The sequence below is a fragment of the Sturnira hondurensis genome, unplaced genomic scaffold (assembly GCF_014824575.4).
Source record: "Sturnira hondurensis isolate 20B ecotype Veracruz unplaced genomic scaffold, ASM1482457v3 Scaffold0001074, whole genome shotgun sequence".
In the NCBI taxonomy this organism is placed as follows: Eukaryota; Metazoa; Chordata; class Mammalia; order Chiroptera; family Phyllostomidae; genus Sturnira; species Sturnira hondurensis.
In genome coordinates, this window is record NW_028073705.1 from 2,783,296 (window position 1) to 2,796,253 (window position 12,958).

At 36.8% G+C, this 12,958-nt stretch overlaps 1 protein-coding gene across 3 annotated transcripts in view; it reads left to right on the forward strand.

The window, feature by feature from the left end:
* Positions 1-12,958, forward strand: part of VWA8 (von Willebrand factor A domain containing 8) — a 406,775-nt gene that overhangs the window by 41,378 nt on the left and 352,439 nt on the right. For all 3 annotated transcript variants that reach the window (XM_037060277.1, XM_037060261.1, XM_037060267.1), the window contains 2 exons: positions 2,193-2,323; positions 6,167-6,277. In XM_037060277.1, coding sequence (XP_036916172.1) covers positions 2,193-2,323; positions 6,167-6,277 — 242 coding nt within the window. The remainder of the gene's footprint in view (positions 1-2,192; positions 2,324-6,166; positions 6,278-12,958) is intronic.

The following is a 12,958-nucleotide window of genomic DNA, read 5'->3' on the forward strand; positions in this document are numbered from 1 at the left end:
AAAATAGCAATATAATGGGTGACTAATCAATATCAGTATTATGTAGCTATATTTTGACTGATCATTAGATCATAATTCATTACCCAAAGTTCAATTTGCAACTTAGCCACCTAAAATGCTTATCTGTAATAAGCACTTTCTTTAGTAAAAAAGAGTAGGCTGTATGATCACAAAGATGGATTTAAGCCTGAAGTAGCAAATAGTTTTGTGAACATCTGGTAGTTATGAGGTTGGCTCTTCAGGCTCAGATGAATTGCATTGTAACATCATGAAACTCCTTGATAAGTTTTTGAAGGTATTGGTCTTAGAGCAATGTTTCTCAGCCTGTTTTTCATTATTGCTCTACGAAGAATGTTTTTCTTCCAATTGTCTCTCCCAATTCCATGAAATTTCTATACCACACATACACTGCATAATGTGTTTTGCATGATAGCCCTTTGAGGGGATGACAGACCACCGTAATATCTAAGAATGCTTCTTAATTCCTCCATCAGGAACCAGTTTTTGCTCCCATAGGAGTGATATTCCCCTATGGTGTTGTGCATGTCCTAGAGGACTCACAGAGGAAGGAGAGAAGCCAAGCATTCCCACTGTGGTGATGCTCTAACCGCTACCCTGCCAGGGCCCAAAATTTATTTAATTTATTAGATGTTAGGCTTTTGGTGGAAGTGGGAGGAACTACCCTAGCAATATGGTATTGTCAGAATAGGGGAAAAGTGCTTTAGTCCTTGGTAAGTGTTCTCAGGTTGATCTTTGAACTCTTTCATGATCTCACTGTGTAATTAAGCAAAGTTTTAAAGTATGGACTATTCAAAAAATATAAATATATATATTTGTATGTGTGTGTGTTTATGGATAAAATGCAATACAATAGTAAAGCAAGCACTGTGGCCCATGCTCAGGTTAAGAGCGAAAATATTAGCAATATCATTGAAACTGTCTGTGAGAATCTGATTCCATGCCCAGGTGTCCATATAGTGAATTTATCATTCTCTTGCATTTTTGCTTTTTTCAAGCACTGTTTTATTAGATATGCATATATTTCAAATGAATTCAATTTGCTAGTTTATTGAGTTTTATCAAAATAGTTTCAGAATGTGATTCATTCTGAGATTTAATTTTTTCATTCAATATACCTTTTAAAAGTTAAACATTTTGTTGAAAGTAGTGGAAGTTCAGTTTTTGGTCATTATATAATATTCCCTTGTGTGCCTTTTATCGATCTCCTGTCTCCAGTTTTGGTTTGAACAACACTGCGATGAGTATTCTATATGTTACCTGATGTACAAGGGCGAGGATTTGTCTTATGTACCTAGGAATGCACTTGCTAGGTCACTGGGTCATTTACAAATGAGCAAACGCAAATTAGTTGTATTAACTCAACCATTTTATAAAATGTTTAGGTAGAAGATGAATACATAGATTGGTGATTTAAAGTAGACTTAGAAGGGAATTTCATGGAGCAGTTTTCTGTTCCCCAAAGAGTTGGTGTAGATGAATAAGCAAATTCTAAAGAAGGCATTTAAGTGTTCATCAAACTTTTTAATTGTGAAGTGTTGTGGGGTTGATCTTTGAACTCTTTCATGACCTCACTGTGCAATTAAGCAAAGTTTTAAAAGTATGGAATATTCAATAAATATAAATATATATATCTGTATCTGTGTGTATTGTGGATAAAATGCAAAAGTCTTACAATGCATTGCCAGCTTAAGATATAATATAGTTTTCTTAAATTGTTAAAGACTACAATAATCCTTAATTGTCTGGGGTGATTTGATCACATCCCTTTGTAGAACAAACGGGTTGGACTCTAAAACTTAATGAATGATGATACTATTCCTCATATCACACTTGAAAGTCCTTTCGTTCCTTTAGCAACACTTATAGGTGATTGTTCAAATGCTCTTAGAAGCTTTTAAGTGTTATGTGATGCTTTGTGGTATTATAAACTTTGTCCTATTTTAATATTGATAATGATAGTTTTGTTGATAATGATAGTTTAATGATAATTTTGAAAATTCACCAGGTGTATGTATCAGTATATGTGTATATAAGTGTGTGTAAAACTGTGAAAATTACAGTGAAAAAAACTGTGAATAATATAATGTATAATTTTTATTGATTATTTGGAGGTTTATATTATCTGTAGTAGTCTGATTTGCATTTCATTTTATCTTTTTATTCCCTTAAAGTTTCAGACTCTCTGGCTCAATCTGTAGTTCAGCATCTAAGATGGATAATGCAGAAGGATCTTCTCGGGCAGGATGTCTTTCTAATAGGACCTCCTGGGCCTCTTCGACGCTCTATTGCTATGCAGTACCTGGTAAGCAGTCAATTCTTGTGCATTCCTAAGGGTCTTAACATTGACAAGTTATGTTGGAAAATAAGTTAAAATTTAGAATTTATAAAAATCCCAGGATTAGTTATTACTTGAAAAAATGTTAATATTGAATGATTTGTTTATAAAGAATTTGGAATAAGTTATTTGGGAAATAAATGTATTGCTATTAGCAGCTTTAGCAAATTTCTGCTGTAAGAAAGTCCTCCATTTCCTTTCCAGTGGAAATGAAATATAAATTCAGTCAATGAATAGCAGGTAGAATCAGCAATCTGAAATTACAAAACAGCACAGTAATTTCATACTACTTAGGGAACATTCTTTTATCTCAGATCCACATTTTAAGAGGCCCAATAATTCTCTTGACTGTTTGATATTACATGTCTTGAAAGAGAACCTGAGGTTTGCATAATATCTGTTATATGTGACACTGTCTCTTTTCTTCCTTTAAATAGATGAGGAAACAAGATAGATGAGTGAGTTATTCATTAAATAACTCACTGAAGTTTTATTTAGCTAGTAAACTATGGAGCGAGACTTCAAATCTCATTATTGTTTCCTCTTTCTGACATGTTATCCTCTTAAATGTTTGCTGTTCTCTGAGTACATGAAGTGGACCGAAGTATTCAATTTCCAACCCAAATTTAAAAGCTTACAAGACATTTTCTACTTTGTCATCCTTAATAGGCATTTCTCTAGTGATTTGAGGAAAAATGCTCTCAAATAAAGTTTTGTTCTGAAGATCCTTTTTAGGATGAAGAGAAAAACCTTCATTGTGTTCTTGATATTAAATAATTGATTTCTATGCTATTGAAACATACTTTGTGTATCCTTTTATGTCACTAGTGAAATTATTTTGGTACTCACAAAATCATGTAGGGCAGGAGTGATACTATGATGAATAAATCAGAACTTACTTCTTCTTTTTTTTTTAAGATTTTACTTATTTATTTATCTTTAGAGGGGAAGGAGAGAGGGAGAGAAACATCAATGTATGGTTGCCTTTCGTGCATCCCCTGCTGGGAGTTGGCCTGCAGGGAACCGGCCTGCAACCCAGGCATGTGCCCTGACTGGGAATCAAACCGAGATCCTCTGGTTCACAGGCCCGCGCTCAATCCACTGAGCTACGCCAGCCAGGGCAGAACTTACTTCTTCTAGCATAGAAGACGTAACTACTTCTAGCCTATATATTTCATATATTTTGTTCCTTTATACTAATATATTTTTGGAATATAAGTATAATATATTTTTGCTCATTCAAATTTTTCTTTATACTCCAGTAAATTATTTTGTTTTCTTTGTTTAGTAAAAATGTATTGTTTGCCTTATTCAGTTGGAGAATGTCATTGTTTTTAATGCAACATTATAAAATCAAGAATAATGTTAAAAACCTTTTGTTTATAGATAATTACTAGAGATGGATAAATTATTATTTTTAAGTGTATTTTACTGATTATGGTAATAGTTTTTCCATTTTTCCCCTTTATCTATCTTCAGCCCTGTACCCCCAACCCTCCAGCATCCCCCCATTTTAGTTCATGTCCATGGGTTTTATATATAAGTTCTTTGAGTTCTCTGTTTCCTATACCACTTTTGACCTCTCCCCATCTATTTTATGTATACCAATTATGCTTCTTTTCCCTGTACCTTCCCTGCATTTCTCCCCTCCCCCTCCCCCTGAAAACCCTCCATATGATGTCCATTTCTCTGATTCTGACCCTGTTCTAATCATTTGCTTAGTTTTTGCTTTCCTTGTTTTCCTTTTTTTTTTTTAGGTTCATTTGTTGATAGTTGTGAGTTTGTTGTCATTGTTCATAGTTTTTTATCTTCTTTTTCTTAGATTAGGTCCCTTTAACATTTCATACAACAAGGGCTTGGTGATGATGAACTCCTTTAACTTGACCTTATCTGGGAAGCACTTTATCTGCCCTTCCATTCTAAGTAATGGCTTTGCTGGATAGAGTAATCTTGGATGTAGGTTCTTGCCTTTCCTGACTTTGAATACTTCTTTCCAGCCCCTTCTTTCCTGAAAGGTTTCTTTTGAGAAATCTGCTGATATTCTAATGGGAACACCGTTGTAGGTAACCCTTTCCTTTTCTCTGGTTTCTTTTAGGATTCTCTCTTTGTCTTAATCTTGGGTAACTTAATGATGGTGTGCCTTGCTGTGTTCCTTTTTGGGTTCAACTTCTTTGGGACTCTTTGGGCTTTCTGGATTTCCTGGAAGTCTATTTCTCTCGTCAGATTGCGGATGTTTTCTTTTATTATTTGTTCAAATAAATTTTCAATTTCTTGCTGTTGTTCTTCTCCTTTTGGCATGCCTATAATTCAGATATTGGAATGTTTAAAGTTGTCCCAGATGTTCCTAAGCCTTTCTTCATTTTTTTGAATTCTTGTTTCTTCATTCTGTTCTGGTTGAATGTTTATTTTTTCTTTTTTGTTCCAAATTATTGATTTGAGTCCTGGTTTCCTTTCTGTCACTGTTGATTCCCTGAATTTTTTGCTTTATTTCACTTTGGGAATCTTTCATTTGCTCTTTAATTTTGTGACTGAGCTCAATCAGTTCTGTGAGCATTTTGATTACCACGGTTTTAAATTCTCTAGCAGATAGGTTGGCTATCTCCTCATCGCTTAGCTCTCTCTGGAGTTTTGCTATGTTTTGGGGGGGGCGCGGGGGCTGTATTTCTTTGTCTTGGTGCACCTGTTAAGTTGTAACATGGTGGGGCCTTAGTTATTCACCAGGGCAGGGCAACCCTCCTCGCCTTGTGGCGCTGTCTGTGTGGGAGGGGCCAGAGAGGGAACAATGCAACTCGCTTGCTCAGCTCTAGCCCCCCGCTTTCGAATGAACTCTTGTGTGAGACTGGGAGTTTCTCCCATTGTGGCAAGCCTATCAGTAGTCCATAGTCAGGTCTGAGTCTCAGTTTCCCATTCAGATGGCCCGCCCCCATGGTCTACTGCCTTGCCTCTGTTCTCCTCCCCNCCCTCTCCCCCCCCCCCCCCCCCCCCCCCCCGCCCGGCTGCCTCTTCCTTCCTTTCGATCTGGTTGAATGTTTCTTTAATTACTTCATTGTCAGAGTTCCATGCAGTGTGATTTTCTAGTGCTCCTGGTTGTTTATGGTTTTTATATTGGTTGTTATTCCCCTTTTGGTTGTGAAGGAAGTGAAGGCTTTCTACCTACGCTTCCATCTTAGCCTGAACTCCCAGATAGATTATTCTAAAAGAACTTAATGCTAGATGGTTTCCCCTTCAAATCCTATGAGATCTTGGGGGATGAAATAATTATTTCTCCCTCCTCCTCTTCCCTTTTCTCCTCTTCTTTTTATTCCCTTTCCTCATCTTCTCCTTCCAGAATAGCCATGTGTATGTCTCTCTCTTTTGTTGACCTGACTGTTGGTATCTACCTAATTTTCACACTTGGTAAAGTATACAATTGGTAATCATTGGTTAATGAAATTAGTTTAAATTTCCCTTAAAATATTGTGAACATTACTTGCAGAAACATCTATCTTTTGGGAGAAAAAGAGGTAGCCAAATTATTACTCATGATATTTGAAAAGAATTCTGTAGGTGACATTAAGATTTATTAGATCTAACTTTGATTATTATAGTAAATAATTACTAAGTGATAAATAATGGGGTGCAGTAAATGTAATACCCTGCATGTTTTGATTAATGCTTAAGATATTGCCTTTTTCTCAGAGCTGAGACTTAAAAGGTTTAATTCAGGATTATATTCGCTTGCTCTTCTGGGGCAGTAGCATTGTCAGTCCAAAGTACATGGTGGGAATTTGATTTTTATTTTGGAACAATTGCACTTTCTGCCCTATATAGGAGCTGACCAAACGAGAAGTTGAATACATTGCTTTGTCAAGGGACACCACAGAAACCGATCTCAAACAGCGTCGAGAGATCCGCTCTGGCACAGCCTTTTACATTGATCAGGCAAGTTCTTACCATGCTCTAACACGTGACTGTTTACTCCAGGTCTAAATGGAATTGATTTTTAAAGTAGAAAGAGAGCAGCTCTTTTAGTAGTGAAAGATAGCTTTACAGTACTCTTTCTAGAGAAATTTGATTTATAGTTTTTGAGTTTCTGTTCTTAGAAATGCCTTCTTGATTTAGTAATAAATAAGAGGTTACAGATGAAATTAATTTTCATCTGTGGTTACAGATGAAATTAATAGTTCTAAAAAGTTAACAAAAGATCATTATTCTGTCTTCTTAATTTTCAGTTACTTTCTACTACTTGCCTATAAAAATTTGATTTTTTAAAAAAGAACTAAGGAAATTTTAATGTAGGAAATTCTCTAGCACATTTACTAAAGTATTCTCAATCTAAAAGTCAGGCAGGTAAAGGTGTATTAAATATAGTGAAATTAAATATATACTTCCAGGAACTAAAGTTTTTTTGAGGGGGGGAGGTGGTTCTTAAGTACAGATTACCAACTAAAATAATGTTTTATGAATGTTATAATGAAGCTTGTTACACATTTCTCAAATTATTGCTTAAAATATTAAATATTGTTCTGTTAGGTATACCTAGATAAAAAAAGGACAGAGACTTTAAATGAGCAATTCATAGAAAAAATATTTTAAATGTTTAATGTATTTGTGACAAGACACTTGACCATTTTGTTTAAAAAAATAAAAATTAAAACACTAGAGAGCTGCTATTTTTTTTACCTCTCAGATTGGCAAAGATTAAGGAAGTTGCTAATATTTGTTTTTGAGGAAAAAGGCCTGATGAAAGAGCATTGCTGTTGATGAGGGCATAACTTGATTTAATTGAAAGAAAATTTATAAGTGTGTATGAAAAGAATACATTTTGACCTAGCAGTTAGTTTCTAGCAATTTTTCTTCCAAGTGTTATACATACAAGCATGCAAAGTTATATATACAAGGATGTTGGTTGCATATTATTTGATATCATATAAAAGTGTAAGTGAACACTGTAATGATGTACCTTTAGGTGGTAACTAAAAAGCAGTAAGCAGAGTTCTCTGTAGCCTTTAAAAAGAATGATGTGAATTTATACGTAGTGATAGGAAAGAAGACCAAGATGTGAATGAAAAAATTTAAGTTGTAAGACAGTTTATATAATATGATTCCATTTGTGATAAAAAAAAATATATAAATGTTTGTGTATACATTGAACATTTCCAGAAGGAAATACAAGAATTGGTTAAGACAGCTTACCTCCATGGAAATGTGATTGGCCATCTATGGTGAGGTGAGGAACAAACTTTTATAGTTCTTTAAATTTGAAGCTTTTTCATGAGCATACTATTACTCTGTAATTAAAAATAGTATAATTGTAAAAAACCACCGAGGGACATAACTTTTAGAGACTAGGATATTCACATGTCACATAGTTTACTTATTACAAAAGGCAAAATGCACTGCAAATGGAGAGAAATGGCAGTCACCATGTTGACAGTGATCAAACTTAGCACCATATAGTGGGAAAAATCTGAGAAGTTTAGAGTTCCAAGAATTAAAAAGTAATCCTTTGTGGACGAACCACACAGTACATTTTAAAGAAGTCAGTTTTATTCACATGTTGCCAAAGGTTCTCTTCATAGATTATTTCTAATTACAAATGGGAAAAATTTTGCCTTTGCAAGGCCTGCTTCTTTTCTGGACCCAATGAGGATGAGAGTGAAGACATGAGATCTGAGTTGGGATAGTGAGGTGTGGGGGAGCTTTGTCCAGCAGAGCACCCTGCCCCCTGCCATCGCCACAGATGAGAATAAGTCTACCGAGACATGGTCTCCTTGGGGAGGAATGGTGGCCAAGATCTCTCAAAGGAGAAGGGCCAAGAACTTTTCCTCAATGGGCTTTTATTGGATTCAGTTTGCACAGGAATACAGGTAAACTTCATCATTGTCAGGCAGTAAGGATCAAACAACAGAGAACATTCAAAGAACTATGAGGGCTTATTCTGAGTCAGGGTCAGTTAGCTAAAGGGCTATAAAACTTTGGGAAAGAAACTCATTTACGCTTGGACCTTTATCAGAAAATTGAGAGCATTCTTAGGAAAGCAGGTTTCACAGGATTTTATGCATTCTTTCTTCAGCCTGATTGCCCCCAGAGAACCCGCCTTTTCCAGAGCTGGGCTGTACTGCCCTCTGTCATTGTTTCAGGCTTAAGTCAGGCAGGGAAAGTAAGGCAGCCAAGAGATTAGGAGACTTCTTACAGACAGAATGAGGACTCAGGCTATGCCAAAGCCAAGGGGTGAGGGTTCATTACTCCCTTTATTGATAGCCCCCAATCCCTTCCCTGAGGGCCCCTTCTTGACCATGCCTGTTTTAGATCATCCCTCCCTTGAGGAATCTTATCTGTCATTGGCTAACCAGTCACCTGCCTGGGACCAAACAGAGTGAAGTAAAAGGGGTAGAGACGGTAACCCTGCCAGGAAGATAAGCTTTGTCTCCTTAGTGGCTTGTGGTCTGAGTGGCTCTCACTCAGCCTTAGCCATGGGGGTGGGGGGCAGTTACAGCTTCTGAAACCAGTCAGGGCGGTTCCCAACAGTGAGGAGCTCGCAAGAAGGATTAGAAGATGAGATAAGAGCGTAAATTGAGGGGGAGGAGATAAGAATATATTTAAGTGACAGTGAAAGAACTGGATTTGTTTTCTAAAGTATGAATTTGAAAACATTTTTTAAATGAATTTTGTGTATGGATTAATTGTCACAGGAAGAGAAAGTGGATTTTTATATGTTTGTAATTTTAAAGACAGCTTAAAACTTTGGCTATTCAGAAATCTCAGAAATGGGGTTGTTTTAAGTAACTAAATTTACTAATTAGCTTAAGATTTATTCCTTGAAACAAATTATTTAGGTGAAACTCTGTAGTATTAAACCCTCCGGCCATTCTAAAAAGCATATTTTGATATATCTATTTTACAGTTTATAAAATATTTGAAGTGCTATTTAAATGTATGGTAAACAATATTTTATACTTTCATGGTTTCTTGGGAAATCCTATTGATTATGATGCACATCAGTTATTTAGGCAGTTGTAATGCCCTGACACCTTCAACACCTGTGGTTGTAGGAATGTGGATCCTTTCTATGAGTTGCTTCAGACTATTTATTGAGATTGTTTCTGATTTTCATTTTTTTCTTCTATCTAGTTTCCTGTTAGTTAATATTCCTTACTGTTTGCTCATTTCCTATCAGATCCTATCATTTCTTTGCCATGCAACTCTACCACACCCAGAATGAAATCCAGACCTTTTAAAATGGTCTGCAGCGCACTACAGGGCCTAGTCTTGTCCGCTTCATCTCCTTCCTCTCTTTCCCTTGCTTTCTAGGCTCCAACTTTAGTGGCCCCCATGTTCTCTTAAAAATAGAACAAATACTTTTGAGCCTCAGAGTCTTTGTACAAATGTTACAGAACAGACCCAGGGGTGGGGTGAATGATATACTATTGCTGAATGGGCCCACTCTTGTGCTCTGGGGTCCCCCCACTGTACTAGGTTCACCTTGCCAGCGACCAGGGAAAGACGTCTCTCACTGCCAGAGATCAGTGAAAAGGAAAGGGATTATTTATTTAAAAAGTTATACAGACTTAGAGTAATGACTTAATGTCTTCATTAAGATACTAAAGTTCTTTAGAATATCCACAAACTCACAGTCCTTCCTTCTCCCCTTTGCCCAGTCTGAGGTACTATGTCTCAGGAGAAGAAGTAGGAGTCTGTGGTTCAGGCAGCCCCTCAGTTCCGGCACCATCTACTGTGTTGCCACTGCAGTCTTCAGTTAATCTAGAACTATGTGGCACCTTCTCATGGCCCACCAGCAAGAGTCCTTTCACCCCTTTTCATCCAGGCAAAGTCTCTCCTGCTTCCTAAGCCACATAGCAAAAAGGGCGCACCCTAAAGCTGCAGTGTCCCAACTTTTGCCAAAGCCTGGTGTGGTCCCCAAAAGCCCTCAGCATGGCTGCCTCGCCTGAGTTTAAATTCCAGCGCCAGTATTCCTCTGCAGCACCATTTCTGACTCCTCTCACAGTCAGTCACACCTGCCAGTGTTCCTGTATCCTTCCAGCTTTACTGGGATGCTATAGTAAGTCCAGGCAAGCTTGACCCCATGGTGTGGAGCCAATCATCTCCAAGCTCTCACACAGGCACTGTAACTATGGAGAGTTGCCCATTTGTATCATGGGTTGAAGTCACTTCCATCCCCCTGGCTCAAAGCATGGTGACAGCTCTTTAACTTATCTATGAAACCAGTTAAAGGTTATAGATATGTTAAATGACTATGCTAGAGGTTATCACTAAAACTATTGCTATGCAGAACAACTCTCAATGGCCCTGCTCCATGCGTCCCATCCCCCAGCTCAGACTTGTGGGGGTGAGGACATCCATACGTATATATTTTCCCAATATTTCCTGGACACCCTGAGTTCTGGACCCCACTACAAGTCCCTATTTTGGGGCCCCCTTGGCTGCACTTTGTTACACAAGTACTTGGTATTTTCTTTGCTTGGCATATTTTCTCCTAGTTCTGTATATTGCTGCCTCCTCACCATTCAGATTATAAGTTCTCAGAATATTTTAGCTGAAGTAATCAGGGATATGCCCACTCCCTTTCCACATATACCATACTGACATATTATACAATGTAATCTTCAGAGCATCTATCAATATCTAGATTTATCTAATTATTGTCTGTCTTTCCCACTAGCATGCAACTATCTTGTTTATCTCTGGCACCTAAAAGTTGTCTGGAGTATATCTGGCACTTATATTGGATGATAGATTTCTTCATTGCACAATCAACCTTGTTAAAATTTTAAATAAATGAAGAGAAAACACACCGTATAGGACCAAGGGACTTGCCAATGGAAAATATATCTGTCTTTTTGACATGTATTTTGAGTCACCAAAATGAATAATTCCCATCTGAATCCTCAATAGATGAGGTTGCCATTTGATTATCACTAATCATATGTTTGTTTGATTAAAAGGTCTTTATAGTTATCTTACTTAGAATTTTTTAATTTGTTTAAAATTATAAACTATTGAATTTGGTATCTGGGGTTAAGGGAGAGTAAGTATCTTCATTTATTATCCAGTGATGCCTCTAAACCTAGGTGGACCAATGTGGATGAGAAAATACATATGGCCATGTGGTGGGTGCCCGGGGAGAGAGTGTGAGATACCCATTGTGGTTGACATCGTATGCACATTATGAGTGATGTCCAGGTAATTATAATTGACATTTCAGCTGGAAACTTTAGCAAAACTCACAAATCCAAGTTGGGGGTCATGACCATTGACCTCTGCTTATTTTCATGTAGGATTAAGGATGATTGATGATATAGTGAGAAGTTAAACTCAACTGTTACTTTTGAAGTTCAGAATTAGGTTAATTCTGTCATGGGGAATTTATATTTTTTTTAAAAATGATTATTTCTTCTGATTAATAAAGTAATAAATTCTTATTTTTAGATGTATGTAATATATATAGTATGTATGTATATATTTGTGTATATATATAAATAGTACAGTATTTATTAATTAACAAATATTTATTGAAATGACTGCTATGTGTCAAGCACTAAGTGCAGTGAACAAAAGTGACAAGCACCTTTTATCATAGAGCCTATGTTTTAGCAGGAAAAACAAAAGACACGGAGTAAAGAACGATAGTATGATAGAGTAAATGGTAAATAGCACAGGATAGAATGTAAAACTTACTACTTGTAATTTCCTCTTCAAGACCAACAGTGCAAATATTTTCTTTATTTCTTTTTACTATGTCTATTTGCATATTTAGTCATGTGTAATTTTAAAGAAAATAATGTATACTATGTATATAAAGTTTTATGAGGTTTGTTTGGAAAAAGGCTAGCCATTGTTAATATAATGGGAAGAGTTTTCACAAAATTGATGTAACCTGACAGCCAAAGAGAGTGGACTGGAATGTGCATGTGTGAACAATGACAACTTCACTGTACATACTCGTCAGTGGGGGCAGTAGACACTGTTGGGTGAGCATGTGTACTATGTGGTGCTTGCATTCAAAATGAGTGAGTAAAGCAATGAATCTGCATCACATTTTGCATTAAGCTTGTGCAAGCTTAATGCAGTTCCTCCATGGAAACTGTTTGGATGACTCAGAAAGCCTCAGCTATGGGCAACTGGTGATTGGCAGCTTCATCATGACAACGTGCTCACTCAGGCACTGCATCTCCTGCAGAGTTTTTTGGTATAACATCAAATCGCCCAGGGGACCCAGCCCCCCTGTAGCCCAGATTAGGTGCCTTGCAACTTCTTGTTTTTCCCAAAACTAAAATCACCATTGAAAGAGAAGAGATTTCAGACTGTCGGCGAGATTCAGGAAGATACAGCGGGGCAGCTGATGATGACTGGGAGAACTGTGTGAGGTCCCAAGGTGCCTATTTTGAAGGGGACCAAGTCTTCATTCTCCTGTGTACAATGGTTCTTGTATCTTGTAACTTTTTTTCTCTTTTTTAAAATTTAATTTATTTTAACTGTTGCTCAACTACAATTTTCTTTTACTCCCAACNATCATGGGTTGAAGTCACTTCCATCCCCCTGGCTCAAAGCATGGTGACAGCTCTTTAACTTATCTATGAAACCAGTTAAAGGTTATAGATA